General features: G+C 48.0%; 1 protein-coding gene across 6 annotated transcripts in view; it reads left to right on the top strand.

Moving 5' to 3' along the window:
• SNX29 (sorting nexin 29) overlaps nucleotides 1-19,414 on the top strand; it is a 531,581-nt gene that overhangs the window by 349,414 nt on the left and 162,753 nt on the right. For all 6 annotated transcript variants that reach the window (XM_077906677.1, XM_077906675.1, XM_077906674.1 and 3 more), the window contains exon 17: nucleotides 18,226-18,281. In XM_077906677.1, the coding sequence (XP_077762803.1) occupies nucleotides 18,226-18,281 (56 nt within the window). The remainder of the gene's footprint in view (nucleotides 1-18,225; nucleotides 18,282-19,414) is intronic.

A 19,414-nucleotide genomic window follows, 5' to 3' on the forward strand; every position in this document is an offset into this window, starting at 1 on the left:
TGGTGGGTTGAGTGAATGATGGGATTGGCAGGGAGGGCTTCAGAGAGGAAATGCTGGAGTTGGGTTTTGAGGATGAGTAGAGATCAGTCAGGAGGACGGGCCTGCAAGACTGAGGGAATGGTGGTGTCAGTCAGCATGGTTCCTTTACCGACATTATCCACTGGTTTGGCAAGTATCGTTTTGCTTTGGCATCAGATAATGAAATCCTTAAAAAAAAAAAAAAAAAAAAAACCATGGGAGTGGCATTTATACTTCAACTTATAGCAACAGATTACATTTATTTGAGCACTCACTGTATACCAGATTCTTTCCCAAGTGTTTTATGTGCAGCAGCAAGTGCATGGAGTAAGTACCCTGGTTTCCACTTCAGGGACTAGGGAACTAAGGCAGAGGCACAGTAGGGACTGTCCCCAAGTCCTTGTAGCCAGTAAGTGATGGAGCCGGTAAGTATCCTACTCTTTCAGTCTTCATATGTTCATCTTTAAATAGGACTGGCACTGCCCACCAGAGAGAGTTGTACAAGGTTTGAATTAAATAAAATACTGCTTCTAAATGATTCAAAGTAGTGGGTCACATATTACTTTATCCTAACCCTTAGTAAAATAGCACCCCGTGCTTTATTTTTCTTCACAGCACTGACGGCTAGTTGGCATAGCGTTGTTTATTTACCGTCTCTCCCCTTCATCCTTTTATACATGGCTGTGTCCCCAGGGCCAGGTGGAGACTATGAAATATTTGCTGAATGAACGACTATTAGTTTGTACTTCTCACCGGAGCGTCCTGATTGTGGGTGCCCAGAAAATACTGGGTGAACGTGACCGTTGCTAAACATTCTGTACCCATTCCACACACCAGTGAGGGACCACAAGTGTATGTGTCACAAGACGATCAACATTGGCTGTTTTCCTTTTTTATTTGCTGTCATGTGTAAGGAGCTATCATATGTCTCCCGCCTCTGTTTTTCCTGATGTCTCGATTTAAACAGTTTCCAATTTGAGTATGAAATTACCCATCAGTCACAGAGAGAACGCCTGCTTTCCTTTGTGGCTGTTAGAACAAGCCAGAGCTTAATTGGAGGAATGGTTGTTGGAAGAATAAGGGCTGGCTAGAGAAGTCATGCTCCTTCTGTTCTGTGCCCCCATGTAGAACATCACCTCTCTCCTGGATGATAATATTGTCCACCCATCACCCCTCAATCCAGTGTGGATGACACCTTGTTGATTTATTCACCGGATGTGTATTCATGTCCTCTGTGTGTCAGGTACTGACCTGAGCACCGGCAACAACAGGCCCTGGAGTGTCCCCTGGATCCTTAGTCTGCATTGTAGAGGGGACAGCCACATGAGACCACCAACCCCCCGCCCCCCCCATGACCTAGAATCTCTGTGTTGTGAGAGAGCACACTGTGGAGGAATGCGCAGGGAGGTGCCCCTGCTTGCTCCTCAGGTCCATGCTTCCCATGGCCTGAGGCCTCTGGTCCTGCTCTTTGGCAGGATAATTTCAGGTTGTTCAGGTGTCAGGTGTTAAGCAACATGGACCCCACAAGGGAGGGGAAGGTGTTTTCTTTTGCTGGGGGGACAGTTCAGCAGTGCTGGTGTAGCTTCACTGTATCGCTTCTGATTCCCTGACAAAGTGGGGGTAGGCGTCAGGGTGCTGGTCAACCATGGTATCTAGAAGTCTAGATGCTGGGGCTGAACCCCCAGGTCAGCTGAAGGGGAGTCTCTGGAGTGGGGCCAGGACATCCCCAGTTGCCCCGGGTGATTCTAACATAGGCAGGGTTCAGAACCACTAACACTTCGAGTTCAAGTTTTGCATTCATCGAATCTGTTTTGCTTTGTATGTATAGCAAGTAAAGTTGGTTTGCTATTTGCTAGAGTGATTCCATTTTTAAGTACTTTTTAAAAAATCTTATTTATTTGAGAGAGAAACAGAGATAGCAATTGAGATTGCACAAGTGGGGGAGGAGAGGGAGAAGCGGGCTCTCTGCTGAGCAGGAAGCCCAACCTGGGGCTCGATCCCAGGACCCTGAGATCATGACCTGAGCTGAAGTGGACGCTTAACTGACTGAGCCACCCAGGTACCCCCATTTTTAAGTAAATTTTATAAGTAAAAAGGGTAAGTTTATTTAAGAGATAACATTAGTAAGCCCCAGTATAAGTGGTATTCGAATGGAGCCCAGTCATGCTGGTGCCTGGAGATGGGCTGATGGTGGGGAGTACCCCTTGAATTGACTGCAGTATCAGTGTGTGAGGCCCCAGTATTTTGGCTCCCGTCGAGTCTCAGGAGTGGCACCTCAGCACTTAGGCCCTACAAGCAAGTCACTGGTGCCACCCACATTCCAGGAAAGGGGGCCGTGCCAGGGTAAGAATGCCAGGAGATGGGGACCACGAGGATGTGTGTGAGAAGGCTGCTTAGCACAGGCAACTGACTGAACACACGTGCTCCTTCACACCCCTGTCCCCTTTAGGGGCACCTGTGGGTGAGAGTTCTCAGGTCCTAACGCCAGGAGAAGCTGTGCTGCTTCTGAGCAATCATGGGCTATTTTATGGACAAAGAGGATCTTGTAACTAGTTTTATTTCACTCTTTGGTCAGAAGGCGTCTGAGCTAAAATTACTGCTTCTCTTTAGTTGATTGTATAGAAAAAAGCAATTGATTATATAGAAATGTCTAATACAGAGCTTCTGTGGCGGGGGGGGGGGGGGGGCGGGGCTCCCAGGCCCGGTCCTTAAGTCCTATTGCTGTCATCATCTCTTCCCTCCATCCTCATTGCTTGCTTTATTCTACCCCATAGGAAGTATTCTCACAAGTCTGTAACTTCACGTGTCTTGAGGTTGGGGGCGTTAGGTATCTGTGATTGTGCCCTGCTTTGGGGTGGACTCTTAGCTTCTGAGACGCAGAGGTGACCAGCACCTCCGTTCTCCTGGTGCCTGGGGTTTCCAGCCAGGGACATGTGGGCAAGGCTGGCATGGAAAGCCCCGAGCCAGCTGGTTTGCAGGGTCATCACAGCACAGAGTGGCTGGGCTTCTGCACCATCTCCTCACCATCTTCACACCCAGATCCGGGCCGTGGGAGAGGGACAGGAGATCCTGGCCACGCACACTCTTTCCCAAAGCTGCTGCCCAGATAGGACACACATCACTTCTCTCTTATTTCATTGGCAAATCGAGTCCCACAGATGCATCTCAGTGCAGCTGGGAGGGGAAATGTGTTCTTGCCAGGCACCTGGAAAGAGGGTTATTTGTGGATAGCCTTGCTGACCCCCAGAGGTGGCACCTTACTTCTCAGGGTGGTCATGAGGATTCCGTCAAATGATCTGTGTGGAGCTCTAAAGCCTGGCATCTAGTAACCACTCATGAGCAGTGATGCTGGAAGTGGTTTGGGCCACGGTAATGATGCCGATCAGAGAAGTCCGGCTTATCCAGGGGCCCACGGTTGGCAAGTCTCTGTCTTAGTGATCTGTTCCTTCAGTGCATGTGTTGGGAGGATCTGGGGTTCCTGAGTTCCGGGTACTGTGCTTTGAACTGGGGATCAGAGGTAGGCCCGACATGGTATGTGTCCCCAAATACTCCCGGTCGTTCCTTGGCAGCAGGGATGGAGGGATTTCCTTTGGGTTGTTGTTTTTAGGACTTTGACCTTCCTAGAAAGTCCCATAGAAACAAGTAAATGCTGGAGCTGGAAGGACCCATTGATTCCGTATCAGGATGCTTTCAGTGGCAGAAGCACAGAACTGGAGCCAAACCAAGGTCAGCAAAGCAAAGAGTTTGTTTTGTTGAGTAACTGAAAAGTGTAGAGCTTGGTGAGTAGTGGTGCCAGGCTGCTTATCCTCCCAGTCGTCATCAAGAGAAAGAATGCAACTCCATCCAACACGGCCCCCCAGATCCCCCACATTCTCTCGGATCAAACTGGCTTTGTTCATGGGCTGATGTTGAACCTGTCCCTGGGACCACAAGGACAGGATAACCACAGGTGACTCTGTGCTCATCCAGGGTCGAGGCGCACGGTGTAGTCCACACAGATCTCTCGGTAGCGGATTTTCCAGAAGGTGAGCCGATTCTAGGCAGCAAACAGCTCCAGTCTACCCCTTTATCTTGTCCCTTTCTTTCCTTGGGGAAGAAACAAAGCTCAGAGCAGGGAGATGACTTGCCTGCTGCTGCTCAGCCTGTGAGAAACAGAGAGGGGAGCAGGGTCCAGGACTGTGCACTCTTGCTGCTTTGACTTTGTTCCAAACACATCTCCAGGTCCATTTCAAAGGGTGTTGGGGAAACATCGCACGTTGGGAGCTGTGATCATGAAATGGATTTTAAATGGCCCTGTGCCTGGTGTCTTGTTCATTAGCAAAACTTCATTATTTACTGCTTATTGATAGAAGACAGATTGGAAATCAGGCAGATTTCTCCCTGGCAGGACTGTTTCTTATGTCCAATCTCTGTGGTGACAGTTTGGGGCTCTAATTGAGGGTTTTGCTGATTGGCTTCCTCAGTCATCAATGCCAGCAAGTGGGTGCTGCCCAGTGGTGATGAGGCCATTGTGTAGTTGGTCATGAGAGGCACTGGTGTGTGTGCTGGGGGGGAGGGGGGCAGTTACTCTTATGGGTATTTCTGGAAGGTGCTGTTTTGGAGTTCTTGCTAGTCTCCAGTGTTAAACATCACACAAGTTGTCCAGGAGGCAGGTTCTGGAATGTGCCATTTTGGTGTTTGAAGACAGCTCAGTTTTAGGCATTCTTTCTCACTAGCTGCTCTCAGTGCCCTAGTCCTGGAGTCCTGCAGCCTGGAACTCCTAAGGCTATCCTAACTCCTATCAAATGCTTAAACCATTCTGTGGGCTTCATTAACCACCCCCACCCCCATCCCCCCACCCATCTGGCATTTCCAAGAGCTGTTAGCACAGTGGGACAGGTTGGGTGAGTGAGTTTAGGAAATGATTTGCCCCTATAGTCATCGTGTTCTTCACAGAGGAACGTGTCTTCTGGCCAGCCCCTATCCTCAGAATTTGAAACGACTGTCCCTACCAGCAGATGACACCATGGCCGTCCCCTGCTTATTCCTTTAGGAAATACTTCTGGAATGCTTCCTCTCTGTTGGGCCCTGGGATACAACACAGCAGTACTCAGTTTCTTTCACTTAATCTGTAGTGAGGCCGGCCTGGGAAGTAGTATCTGCCTGTTTCATCACGGAGAAATGCAAGGCTGGAGAGCCCGGGGCTTTGGCCAGGATAGCAGGGTCTCAGTGCAAGCTTGGACCTGTCTAACCCCAAAGCCATGCTCTTTCAAGATGGTGTCCTATCCTGCTGTGGACTCTGGACCCCACCACCTGGTTCCACTCCCAGCTCTGCCACTTACAACCCTGTGCCCTTAAGTCAGGTCAACTCTGGGAATCTGCTTCCCCATCTGTACATGGAGTGGCTAACAGGGCCTGGCATGGAGCAAGAGGTCAGTACGTGTAACAGATGAGCACAAATCTGGTGGCTTAAAATGACACACTGAAAGCAAGGTGCTGGCACCGACAGGGCCTTGCTCTATCTGGAGGAGCTAGGGGAGGATGCTTCCCTGATTTGTCTGGTGGGCAACTGGCTCCCCATCCCGCTCTTCATTCCATAGCACTGAGCCCCTTAGCCCATAGTCACCCGATTGCTGTCTGGTCAAGCAGCTGTGGCACTGCCACTAATGTTGGGGTTCTTGGTAAGATGCTGTTCAGGGGGCACCTGGGGGCACAATCAGTTAAACCTTCGGCTCTTGGTTTCGGCTCAGGTTGTGATCTCAAGGTGGTGAGGTGGAGCCTTGTGTCAGGCTCTGTGCTCAGCATGGAATCTGCTTGGGATTTTATTTCTCCCTCTACCTCTCTTCCTGCTCGCTTTCTTTCTTTCTCTCTCTCTTCAATCTTTAAATCTCTAAATCTTTAAAAAAAAAAAAAACACCATTCAGGAAGTGGGGTCTGCTTTAAAACAGATGGAAACCTTGAAACTACAAGGAATGGAAAATGCACGGGTGCATTTGTAGCCTAGGATAAATCATTCCCAAACATGTGGCAAATGCAGATGGCAGCTCAGTGTAAATAAGAACAGAGATAAAGGGTGAGAAAGAAAATAAAAAGCCTTTGTTCCAGAAGTGAGGACAGGTCAAAGAAAAGGAAGGGAGCAGCAGGTCTTCATTCTGACACACAGAGACAGAACACAGTCCTCGGTGCCCTGGCACCAGGGGGCAAGCCAGGCTGTGTCGGTTCTCCGCTCCTCACGGCAGGGCTGAGGGGCTCTAGAACTTGCAGGAACCTGGGAGAAAGCTGGCGCTTGCTGTAGCATCCTGACCCCCCACAGGGGCCGCAGGCATCAGGATGCCCGGGAGAGGAGGGGACAGGCTGGATTCCTGCAAGTGGGAAATGGGTCTGATCAAACATGAGCTGAGGGAGGACTATAAAGTTTGAAGCTGCCGGATTTGCCTTCCTGTTGTGCAGGGAGGGGCTGAGGAGGGCAGCATGGGGCAGGAGGGTGAGGAACGGCAGTGCCCGAGCGCCTACTAAGGCAGAGTGGGCAGTATGCTGGGCAGCTTGCAAACATGATGAAGTCTCGGGCGCTGGCCCCATCTTAAAGATGAGGAAAACCGAGGCCTAAGAAGTCACCGTAAGTAAGTGGCGAGACCCAAGTCCTCCTGATCTTAAGATATCAGACCCTGTGTCTTTTCTTGAGGACCTCCACAGCCAAAACTAATTAATGTGGAGCTTCTTGAGAAGCAAACCCCTCCCCGCCTACCCCGGGTGCCTTAAGCATCATCCAGGACATGGCTGTCTTATTGGTGAGCAGTAGAAATTAAACCCCTGGGAAGAATCCTGGGAGGAAACATTCCAGAGCCATTTCGCTTTGGTTCAAAAATGAGCAGTGCCTGCTCATCTGCAGATGTAATCATTGCACTTGTAATGGTAAAAATACAGCCCTTGCGTGATGTTAGCAGCAGCCAGCCCGGGCATACCCGTGCTCTCTGACCCGCGTGTCTTCATCCCTCATTACAGGAAGCAGCCTTCCAGAGGCGCTCAGTTTTGTGGGCTCAGAGAGGAAGCTTCAGAGAGGAGCCTGGATTCTTGTTTTGGGACCCACTTTTCTTGGTGGAGAGGCAGCCGGTGATTCAGCCAGGCCTGGCTTTGAATCTTGCTGTGTCGGTGGGCACATCACTTAGCCTCCCTGAGCCTCTTGCAGAGTACGGGACACAGGCTCCTACTAAACAGTTGCTCTGCGTCTCATGGATAAATGTAAATAAAGGCCTGGATCTTCCAGTGCTGTTCCTTATCATTCCTTCTCCATCACAATCCGGGCCTCCTTTTATTCTTCAGCCTCTCAGATTCCTATCATGAAGCTGTGGAACTCAAACATTTCTTCCTCCCCACCCACCAAGAAAAATTAAGTGTTGCTCTGAAATTACCAACCATTTTCCTGTAGCTGCTCTGCCATCAATTGGAGCAGGAGGTAGCAAAATTCTTCTGTAAATGCCCAGATTACAGAACGTGTTTTAGTACGTGTTTTAAGAAGGGGTCCATACTGTCGCTGTCACATTTACTCAGCTTTGTTGATGTAATGGGAAAACAGCCACAGGTGATGAATGTTGTACACGCGTCCCTGTGTTCCAGTGAAAACTTATTTACAAAAGCAGCCTGGATTTGGTCCATGGGCCATGGTTTGCCCGCCCCTTATCCTGGAGTATGGGGAGGTGCTGGGTTCAGGGCTGGAAGTACCAGTGCGGAGGGTTTCTCAGTGACGCACCTACCCTTGCACGCTCACAGAGTGTGCTGTTGGCAAGGAGACAGACCTGGTAAGTACCTTCTGGTTTTCTTTGCAGTTTGACATCTCCAGCAGGTCAGCCCAAATGCACCCACACCTACTCCTGTCGGCAATAATGAACTGCTGAGACCCGTTGCTTAAACATCTGTTATATCTTCTATGGTTATTGAATGCTGCTTGGTGGCCCCTGGCTAGGTTCTAAGTGGCCGTTTCAGATGTACTGGCAGGCACTTTGGGAAATCCTACACATGCGCTCCACTGTGTGGAGTCCTAGCGAGAGTGGCTGGCTTTGGGCGCTAGGCTTTGCACAAACCCTGTACTTTCCTTTGGTGTCTATTGGTTGCTCTGTGCCTCTTTTTTTCTGGCTGTTGAGTGGGAATTAAGGGTGAAATGAGAATGAATGAAGCAGTTTGTTCAGTGTTTTATTCTAAACTATTTCTTTTCAAATAAATCTGGCCCGTGTAACCCTTTGAGCAGAGCCCTTCCTTGGAAACTCAAAATGGGCATCAGATCCAAGTGTATCCTGTTTCTGCTGAAGAGTGTGGGGGGAGGAGGAGCTGTGGCCACGGAGCTCTGGGGGCAGCTACTAAAATCCAGGGCACTTGCCAGGAGCAGGTAGGAATGCCCTGTATGGTGTGAGGCGGTAGGTGGTGCAGCCCCTGTGAGGCCATGTCCTCCCTTCTTGGGCCTCATGGTCCTCATGTGTCGCAGGAGTGAGCTTGGACTAGTTGGCACTTCCAGCTTGTTATGATGAGCCTAGGTCTTTTCACTGGAGATGGGCTGAGGATATTTGAGAATTGCTTCATGCCTTAGTTAAGTTAAGCCTAGAGAAACTGGAGACGGTTGTTAATGTGCACTTTCTTACAGGTGAGCCTTAAATCCATGGGTGGGAGGGCGATGGGCAGAGAGCTTGGCAAATCCTCTCGTGCTCACAGTTGAGGTGGGGTGTGTGCATTAGAACCATGCACCTCCTGGCTGCCCTTTTGCCTGCCTCCTGGGAACTACTCTACAGCCAGAGAGATTAGCAAAATGCCAGCGAGCCCAGGCTCTCCCTTGCTTACTCCCTTGGGGGCCTCTCACTGTCTAATCAAGGACCAGAGTCTTGCTGTTTTACCTTCATCCCTCAGCCTCCTCTCCAGCCGCCCTCCCTCCACACCACTCTGCCCTGTCCCCCTCCCAGACGCCTCTGCTGTCCCTTTTCTTTTCTGCAGACTTGCCCACTGTAATGGTGTTTATAGCTTGGCTGAAGATGGTCTCTCCTGCTGGATTATATGCTACGTGAGCCCCAGGGCTTTGTATCTCAGTTTGTTGCCACCTCCCTGGCACCAGGGTGCCTGGACCTTAAGAGGAGTTTAGTATGAATTTGTGGACGCAGTGTCTGAATGGCTGGCAGGTGTTTGCATCTGTGGAGTGGAGCAGTTGGCCCCTCACTGGTGGGTGAGGGCTGCCCAGCCCCAGTCTTCAGTCTGTGCAGTACCCTTGAACTCTACCCAGGAAGGTGGGCCTGGCTGCCACCTAGCAGGCACCTGTTCTCAGCCAGGCACTGGCCTGTCCCACAAGGCAGCTTCTGTTGCCCCATTGTACTGGAGGGAAGGAGTCACAGAAAAGGGTGGTGGCTTATTTTAGACCACACAGCAAAGTCAGAATTCAGTCCCAGCTGACCAAAGTCCGAGTCTGGTCCTTCTTAAAATATTATTTATTGATGAAGAAATAACATGTTTTCACTTTTATTTTATTTTTATTTTTAAAGATTTTATTTTAGAGAGTGAGCAAGAGAGAGAGAGAGCATGAACAGAGGAAGAGGGAGAAGAGAAGCAGACTCTCTGCTGAGCAGGGAGCCCAATGCATGTTCTATCCCAGGACCCCAAGACCATGACCTGAGCTGATGCCACCCAGGAGCCCCATGTTTTCATTTTCAAAAAGCTGATAAATGCCACTAATATCTCAGAATCCAGAAAAACAAAGTAGTTATATTAACCATCTGACACAATTCTATAACACTTTCTCTCCTACATTTTTAAGCTGTCTACTCTGATGGCCTCTTTATAAGACAGTGATATTATGTCATTTTCTGTGCAGAGAATAGAAAGGTAATTTGGTTATTCTTCATGGTTGATCAAAACTTATTTTTTCCAACATTCTATCTGAAAAATTTTAAAAAACTGTGTTAAAGAATTTCACCGTGAACACCGTATAGCCACCACATAGATCCTGCTATTAACAGTTTATTGTGCTTGCTTTATCTTCCATCCCTCCATCCATCCCTCTCTCTCCCTTCCTTTATACTCCATCAATTCATCTTTTTTAAAAATGCATTTCAAAGCAAATTGCAGATATGATGACATCTTCACTGTATGCTCGGGGAGTTCTGATAAGTGCATGCACCTGTGTAGCACAAGACCCAGAACTTTGCTGTCACCCCAGAATGTTCCTTGATGCCCCTTCCCTGTCAGTCCCCACTCCCTTCCTTTTAGAGCACTTTCCTGCTTCTCCCCATCATAGACATAATACTTTTTCCCTTTATTTTTTTAATCTTTAATTTTTTTACTTTTCCCCTTTAATTTAAAATTACAAGTCATTATATTTATTTTTTGAAAGGGTGACTGACTACTCTCTCGTGTCGTAAAAACTTTTATTTATTTATTTATTTATTTTATTTATTTATTTTCGTAAAACTTGATAAGGTATAAAGTTGTATAGTAAAAAATAACTCTGTGGGTACCCTGGGTGGCGCAGTGGTTTAGCACCGCCTGCAGCCCAGGGCATGATCCAGGGGACCCGGGATCCAGTCCCACGTCGGGCTCCCTGCATGGGGCCTGCTTCTCCCTCTTCCTGTGTCTCTGCCTCTCTCTCTCTCTCTCTCTCTCTCTTGCTGTGTCGCTCATGAGTAAATAAATAAAATCTTAAAAAAGAGAAACATTTCTTAAAAAAACAAAAAAAACTGTATCTTCCTCCCACCCTTCCTTTTCATTGCCCTCCCTGTGAAGACATCCACAGTTGGCAGTTTCCTGTGTCTTTCTAGAAACAGTTAATGGAGATGCAAGCACACACGCATATCTATCTTCCAGCTTCTCGATCAAATAGTACTTGACCTGACCTGTTGTTTTGTGTCTTGTGTTTGTCACTTGACATTATATCCTGGAGGCCATTTTTATTGTTAGCAGAGGAGGCCCATGCTATTCTAGTCCTCACTGGTGCAGGTGGGCTCTGACTGAACCATTATTTTATGGAGCCATTTCATTACTAGTTACCCAGCTCTAACTGTCAGAAATGGCATTGCAGTGTATGTCCTTGTAGAGCTGGGTATACCTATGTTGTCTGTGCATCTTCATTCCTTAGAAAGAAACTTGATATTTACTCTGAGTTGACTGGATACTTTCCTCATGCCTCTTCCCTGAAATTCCTTTTCTTCCTTTCTCTGTGTATTCATCTTTCCATCCAGTGGGGACATTCATTGAGCAATTAGCACGCGCCTTATACCACTGAGGCCTCTGGGAATATTGTCATTGAGACCCTCCTAGTCTTTTCTGGGAAGCAGACACATCAAAATGTAATTCACAGAAGTGTAGTAGTCTCATTTCTTCAAGCTTCTGGAACTTCCTGGAGGGTAATGTAAGGAACTCTTGAAAGCTCTTTGTTGCCAGTTCTTTATTCCCAATGGAGTCTTTGTCCTCAGCTGATTTTTAAACCACAGGAATGCCTCTAATTGTTTGTAAAACAAAAGAACAGATGAAAAGATAAACCCAGGGATGCCTGGGTGGCTCAGTAGTTGAGTGTCTGTCTGTCTGCCTTTGGCTCAGGGCATGATCCCAGGGCCCAGGGATAGAGAGTTTCGAGAGTTTCACATTGGGCTCCCCACAAGGAGCCTGCTTCTCCCTCTGTCTATGTCTCTGCCTCTCTCTCTCTCTCTCTCTCTGTGTCTCATGAATAAATAAATAAAAACTTAAAAAAAAATAAAGCCCAGAAGCCTGAAAGTGGTTCAGACCCGGGCTGGCTGCCCCTGGTAGGCCCAGAGGCTAAGGCTGACTTCATACTCAAAGGGCAGGCCTGGGCCTGCCTATCCTCTGGCTTGTCTAACCACGCTGGAAGACAGCTGTGCCATTGCACATTTTGTTCCTTATTAAAGAAATGAGATGAGAAAGCAAGGCTGTAGGGGGGCCAGGAAATAGTTGTCGTTTTTGGCACTGCAAAGTGAGAGCTAATTGCTTAAGGGAAGGCTATTTGAAAAGATCGATGAAGGAGAAAGTGACTCTGGAAAACATAAATCATGGGTGTCATTTCGTGATTGGGACAAAGATTTGCTGCTCCGTCATATCTGCCTTTTGCCTTTTCTTCTGAGCGGTAAATCTGAAAGCTGTGTAATTAGAAGAGAGAGAATACAATTCTCTTCCTTTGGTTTTTCTTATCTCCAGACCAAGTCATCCTTATCATGTGTGAAGATTGCGAATTTGCTACAAAGCAGTTTCAAAATAGATTGACATTTCAGTGTGGAAATACAGCTTATATTATCATTTATTTCATCAGTCACAAATACTAATTCAGTGTCGACGCAGGGCGGGGCTGTCATGTGTCACAGTTGCATGTGTCGTCCAGCTCACAGGGAGGGACTGGTGCGCAGACTGATCAGAATGGAGTAATGGCCAGCTGCCCGCGAACCCTAGAGAGAGCAATGGAGTGCCACTGAGTTTTGGCAGTCAGGGCAGAGGTCTCTAGGAATGCATATTTTAGCTGAGTTTTGAAAGGTGAGAAAAGGGCCAGCTGTATTAACAAGTTGGAGGAAGAGAGGAAATGAACATGACTTGAGATAATTCTTGTGTCACACATTATTTGGGGGATCAAATGTGCTAATACATGGGCACATAGTAGGTATTGAACACATTGTTGGGTGGGGGTCCCCTTGTCTTTGTTGATTCTTTCTAATAGAGCACTCAGAGACAGGTGTCACAGGGTAGGTGAGGAAGAAACCAGGTTTGTTGAAACCGGGTGACTTCTCTAACAATCAGCGGGAGCCTTCTCTAATGATCAGAGTGGACAATTTTCCGCCAGTCCATTGGGACTTGATGTGTTCTGCTCGGAGTCTGTAGGCTAATGTGTGTATCCAAAGATGGGAAAGGTCCTGGGATTTCCTGGGGAGAAAGGCAGTCACCATGGACTGGGTTGGGCCTGTGCCTTGTTCCTCCAGGCCAGGTGCCTGCCCAGAAAGCACCCTGTGGCATCAGAGAAAACAGGCTTGAAGAAAGGCTTAGGGTTTTAGACCCATACGTATACCTGTGCACACCTACTCTTAAGGGGTTGAGTGTTCGTCTCTCCAATCAGAGCTCTTTATACCAGTGGAGCTTCTTCATTGTGGACCTAGGTTACTTTATCTTCTGGGCTTGTCAATGTGCAGAAGCAAAATGCAAAGCTTGGGGACTTAGTAGGAGGCTGCATAGCTTGGTGGTAAAAAATGTAGTTTCTGGAGCCAAATGACCTGCATTTGACTCCTACCTCTGTCACTTACTAGCTGAACGACCCTGAGAAAGTTACTTTTTGAGCTACCTCTTGCTGTGTATCAAACCACCCCAAAACCTAATGACTTAAAAACACAACCTTTTTCTTTGTTTCATGATTCTGTGGTTTGACTGAGTGATTTTGCTCCATCTTATGCTGTTGCTTGGGGCTCCAGTCATCTGAGACTCAGCTGAGCTGGACATCCAAGATGGTGCATTCATTCTTCTGGCAGTTGGTGCTGGCCTCGTGGCATCTCTGTTTCTTTTGTTTATTTTAAACCAAGTCCTCTTGTCCTTGCCTGTGAAATGGGGGTGACGTCTGTGTGTGCCCACAGGGCTGTGAGGAGGAGGGTATATGGGACGAGTTGTGATGTGAAAGCACTTTGAAGAGCAGAAAGCCTTTGACGATACCTGGTGGTGGTGTGTCTATGTTTGCAGCACCTCAGGACTGCAAGTAAGGGCAGCTCCAAGGACGGGGAGGGCTCTTTGTCCATCTTTGCTTGCTCCTGCCAGGATCCTGATCCTGGAAGTAGAAGGAGGTAGAGTTTTTCCTGTGGCTCTGGCGGTTGCCTGATTAGCTCTTTCCTCTTTTCTTCTGTCCTTCCCTTTCTATTTAAATAAGCATCTACTCAGCACATTTGTTTCTCTTTTTGGCAGAATCTCTGTTATCTGAGCCCCAGTCCTAGGTTTGAGGAATTCCCAGGCAGAGCACCAGGGTGAACCAGTGTCTGAATTCCATGTGGGCATTCCAGCCTGCCAGCAATCCAGGAAATCCTGAGTCAGGAGAGACGGGGGAAGCATCTTTGCTGACGTGCCCCAGAAGCAGATTCTCTGTGCACACTCTGTCCCTACCCATGCGCGTGCAGCCCCTGGGGTGTTTGTCCAGGAGGAACCGGGAATCCTGGGTGCTGTGTTTCTACGGTAATGGGTCCGGCCTTTCCCGTACCTGCGTATTGCTGTGCGAGTTCCCAGACGACAGGAGGGATGGGGACTTCCCTTCTCCGCAGGGCCAGGGAGAAGTCCATGAGGGCTCCATGCTGCTGATGACTTTTTTATGCCCGCTGTTGAGGGTGAACCAAACACAGGCTATGTTCCAGAGATCTGTCCTCCAGGATTCCCTGCAGCTTCAGGAGGTATTACAAGGGATGCTTGTGGCCAGTGACATTAGAAAGTTGATTTTTCTTAGAAAATACTGTCTGCCCCCCACCCCCAACCTTTTCCAGACTGGAGTAAAATCATCTTTCTGGATGATGACTGTAAACCCTAGATGATATCTGGTACCAGTCTGGATAGACAGCATGAAAAGACAAAATGTTAAAGGATTGGGTAGGTTTTGGGCATCAGTTATCAGTATGCAGGTACTGTCGAACTGGGCCTGATTTGCAAGATACATTCCACAGAGGTCGGAAAGTTGACAGATTCTTTTCCAGTCAGTCTCTCCGGAACTCACAGACACGAAAATGTCTCCTGGCTTGCTGGTACCAATAATGCCACATAATTAGAAGAAAAGCTCCCAATTCAAAAGGGCTTAACACCTCCCAGCTACCTAGATCCATTGTCCAAAATGTTCCCTACAAGTCAGACCCCCAAGGGTTAACTGATCTGTGAAGAAAATGCCTTCTTCTGAGAATTGTTTTAGAAGAAGCTTTTTTGTTTTTAAAATTGTAAAGTGATGTCTGTCCTTAAAACCCTTACCTTTTCTTTTACATAAGTCCTTCTGGCCACCTTTCCCTTTAGCTCTGTGGGGTTGACCCAGTCAGAACCTTTCCTGTTCCTTCACCTGGTTCCCTGGGTCCAAGATCTGTTCACTTCCTTCTGAAATGAGGTTGATTTAAAGGCGGCATCCTGATGCATGTAATGTGCGGCAGGTGTCTTCACAGCCTGGGAGCCCCTCCCGCAGTTTCCTTGCCTGCTTCTCCCATATTGCCAGAAGAACCTTCCCCAGATCAGGCTCAGAGAAGAGAAGCTGAGAGCCACCCCACAGGCCCACCAGAGACGGTGCTAGACTCCTGGCTGTGGCCACAGGGCTCTGTGTGGAAGAGTGAAGGGGAGAGGTGTCTGCACGGTGGTGTGCCTTCTGCCTTGTCCTTTTCCTTCCCATACACATGAGAGCATTTGAAGACAAAATCTCTCATTTCTGGCTTTCTGTATATTAGCCAAGTGCATTTTTATGGTGGGGTAGATTGAAAAGAGCATCTTTCTTACTTTACACAGTAATAAGAGAGACACTTAATATGTATTATGTGTCTGTTTCTGGTTGCATAAGTAATGCACCTTCATTGGAGGCAGTACAAGGAAGTTCACATGCATACTGCAAATCCACCTGCCCTCTGTCACTCCCGAGCTGTGCCAGGGTCATCTCCGATCTGCTTCGTTCTGACCTCACTGATATGTGGATGTCCTAAGTCACGCTGAGGAGCCAGACTGAGCATTTGCAGCTCCCAGTAGCTTTTTTATTAAACCCAGAGCTGTTTGCTGTGCCATTAACATTTTATCAGAAGCACTCTTTTGGTGGGATAATACGTTTTTATTTAAATGTTTAATTGGTAGTGCATTATTTCAGAGCTCAAACAATGTAAAAAAAAAGTGTTTAATAAAAAAAAAAACCCTTTTCCATATTCTCTGCCAATTGTCCAAGCCCTCACCACCCCCCCACCCCCCCCCCCGCCCCCAGTGCCCACAGGAAAAGGTGCCTCTTTTCTAGATGTCTTAAAGTTCACCGCTGATGCTTCTTGAAGCAAAAGCAAAACCAACTTGATAGTCCTAATTCTCTACTTTTGCACCCCAGGTGTAGTGTATTAGACCTACCACCTGCACCCTGCTTATGCTCTCACTTAATCTGTCCTGGAGATCTTTTCATTATAGCACATGGAAAGCTATTTTGTTCTTCAAAAGTGCATTTAATTTTTTTTTCTAAAACAGTTTATTCAAAAGATAAATACTTTTTTTCATCTTAATAGAGCAAATGAAAATTCAGCCCTTCTCTCCATTCCCACTTCTGTATAATCAATGAAAGCCCCTGTTAATTTCCTCATATATTTCTCCACAATTATCATTGTGTTTGTACCCTCATGACTGTGCATATGTAACTCATTAAAAAAAATCTGGTCATCTCATACAGACATGCCATAATCTCCTGAATCATTTTCTCTATAGTTGGACCTTTAGATTGTTTGAAAAATGTTTTTCAACTTGTCTAAGCAATTGAAAGAGGAATGATCTTTGATGTGAATTCTGGTCCAGGTCTTTGATGATTTCGTCTGGATAAGTCCTGAGAGTGAGCTATCTGGATCAAAGGATGTGGATGTTCTCAGGGATTGTGGGCCAGCCTCATGGCTTCCCTAATAGATTCTATCCTCTCTCCTCCCAGCCATCCATAGGAAAAATGATGCTCACTCAATAGCAGGGCCACAATGACACCCCCGTCCCTCCCACCCTGGTTTTTTGAAACTGAGGATTTCTCAACTTGGGGGTAGGCAGGTTTCTCCTTGTTGGGTTTGAAGGAATCTCTCAATAGCAGCTTCTTAGCAAAACCTGATCCTGGAGCCCATTATAATTGCTTAGCTCCACACATCTGTCAAGTGCTCAGGTTGGGTGGTTCTCCCTCTGGGCTGCCATATGTGGGGTGAGAGCTTACCCCTTGGGGTGGCAGGACAGATTCTGTATTGGTATTAAGGCTAACATACTGCTTTCCTCAACACTTGCCATATTATTAGCACAGTTCACAGGTATTGTGACCTTCCTACCTGCCAGGCACGATTGGGCATACTCTGTGGGTCTTCAGAACCACCTTGGGAGTTACAAGACTGCCACACCTGTTTTACCTGTGAGGACAGTGTGGCACAGCAGAGGCACATGATTTGCTCATAGCTGCAGGGTCAGGAGCAGATGGAGCCAGAGTTGACCCTGAGCCATGTGGCCCCAGAGCACTGTCTCCAGAACCATGGAATTACCTTCTGGCATCTCCGGCTCCCTGGAAAGACTTCAAGTCTTGCTTTCTTCCACCTCATAGCTGGTTTTCCGTGTGTTTGCTGAGGGTTTGTGGCAGAAGCGCCTTTGAAGTTGGGCAGCCCGGAATTTAGATCCAGTTCCTGCAAGTGTGGCCTTGGGCAAGGTCCCAGCCTCCCTGAGCCTGTTCCCTTATCCATGAAGGCTGAGGGGGCCTGGGGCGGACAGCAATGGTTAGGAAGATTGATGACCACTGCCGGTAACACCAGAGCTCTGACAGGTGCAGAGCATGAAGTAAATGCTCTTCCCCTGACTGGCCCACACCCTCCCCCGTTGCCCTTGTTCCTCCCGGTTTCCATCAACATTCTGAAATTCTGGCCACTTGACATTCTCTGAGTGTGACCGTAATGTCACCACTTACGGAGCATCTACTACTGCTGACCATTTTGGGATCCACTTTACGTAGTACGTGCCATCGTGCCAGGCAGCACAGTTTCTTTCACCCAGTTGTGTTCCCATGGGGCCCTTGTGAGTCAGAAGCAGCAGCTGTGTTCTGCCTTAAATTGCTCATGCATCACGAGGGGGGAAGGATAGAGCCGTTTGGGGGCAAACGTTGGCCTTTTGGGTTTACGTACTAGGTGTGTCTGTGTGTGTGATGTTCATCCCGATGACAGTGAATATTTTTTCCACTGCTCATTTGATATGTCACATCTCATATCCTAATTAGGCCTTTATAGATCCAAAATTACATGATTTTACAGGCCTGCTATTATCTCAATAGGATTAACAGTCCTTTCTCCGTGAAGATAATGGAGATCCCTCATGGTGGCATGTTTTTATTACCATAACACTGTCTCTAACCATCCTTCCACAAAATCTCTTATTGTTTCCCAGTAACTGCTTTTTCACCTCATTCTGAACAGGAAATGTTCAGGGATCATTGAGTGGCAAAATTCTTGCGTGGTTATGCAAACTACAGTAACCAAGATGCATTTTCTCTCTCCCTTCCCCCTCTCCTGATGGCAGGTGCCTGGAGATTTGAGTCAAACATCCGAAGACCAGAGTTTGTCGGATTTTGAAATGTAAGTCCACAGCATCTGCTCACGAGGGGCCCTTTAGAAATAGGACTCTGTTGTGAGGTTTGTGTCCCAGAGGAGCACAGGGGAAAACAAAAATTAGGTGGAAATCTGCATGGGCTGATTTGGTTATCCTAGAGGTGAGAAGTTGTTCTCCTGCAGCCCGAGTCTGGCCTTCATACATATTTTATTTCTCTTGTTGGGTACTGGAAAACAATTAATTTTTTTTTGGTTGACATTTAAGACTTGGAAGCTATCACATAAAGAAAGTAAATTTTGCTTTAAAAAAAAAAAAAAAAAAAAAGACTCAAATTCCCTACCAGGCCACAGAGCTTGAGTACCAGCCGCCTCCCTCACACGGGGTGTGTGCTCTTCTGCTGACCACGGTCCCCACTTGTCCCTGGCTCCTGGCTCTGGCCTGCTTCTCTGCTTTCATTATCTGTGTGTCTCCTGGAGGAATTTGAGCTTGTAACTCCTGAGTTAGAGTTTCTGAGGCTGGGTCTCATTGGTTACTGGCTGTGGTTCTCTCTGGTGCCTCTGATGGTAAACCCCGGAAGACCTGAGATGGTCTTCAGACTTCTTGAGATCATGTTGCTTTGGGGTTTGGATGGGTAACCCCCTTGGGTTGGTGAAGGCAGCAGAGCGAGTGCCAAGTTAGGACCCAGCAGAGCCTCCCTGCTCTCATTCAGCTCTTCGGAGCAAGAAGGCCCAGCCTCCCTGAGGGAAGGTGTCAGCTGGGCAAAGCTCGCCTCTGGAGAGATAGGGCGGGACATCAGAAAGAGCACTTAGCAGGGCCAGGCTGACCCATCCTGAGTCCTGTCTACAGGACTCCCCCTGCTATGACCTCGGGCAAGCCTCTAGACCTTGCTGGCCCGAGTTCCTCACTCACACAGTGAGGTTGTGATGCCAACGTCACAGGGCAGCCGTGGCAATGACAGGTTATGAAAAAGGCAGAGGGTTCAGGAGGCCGCTCGGTGCTTGAGTGGCTGTCAGGCTGGTAGGCTGAGGGGGGTCAGTGTGAGGTGAAGTCATGAAGGATGGAATTCAGGGGTGAGCTTGCCTCCCATGGGCCAGTGGCAGGGGGCGGGGTACAGGCTGAGGAGGATTATGGGATGGCAGCCTAGTTGGGGGCAACGGTC

Source organism: Canis aureus, chromosome 8 (genome assembly GCF_053574225.1).
Source record: "Canis aureus isolate CA01 chromosome 8, VMU_Caureus_v.1.0, whole genome shotgun sequence".
NCBI lineage: Eukaryota > Metazoa > Chordata > Mammalia > Carnivora > Canidae > Canis > Canis aureus.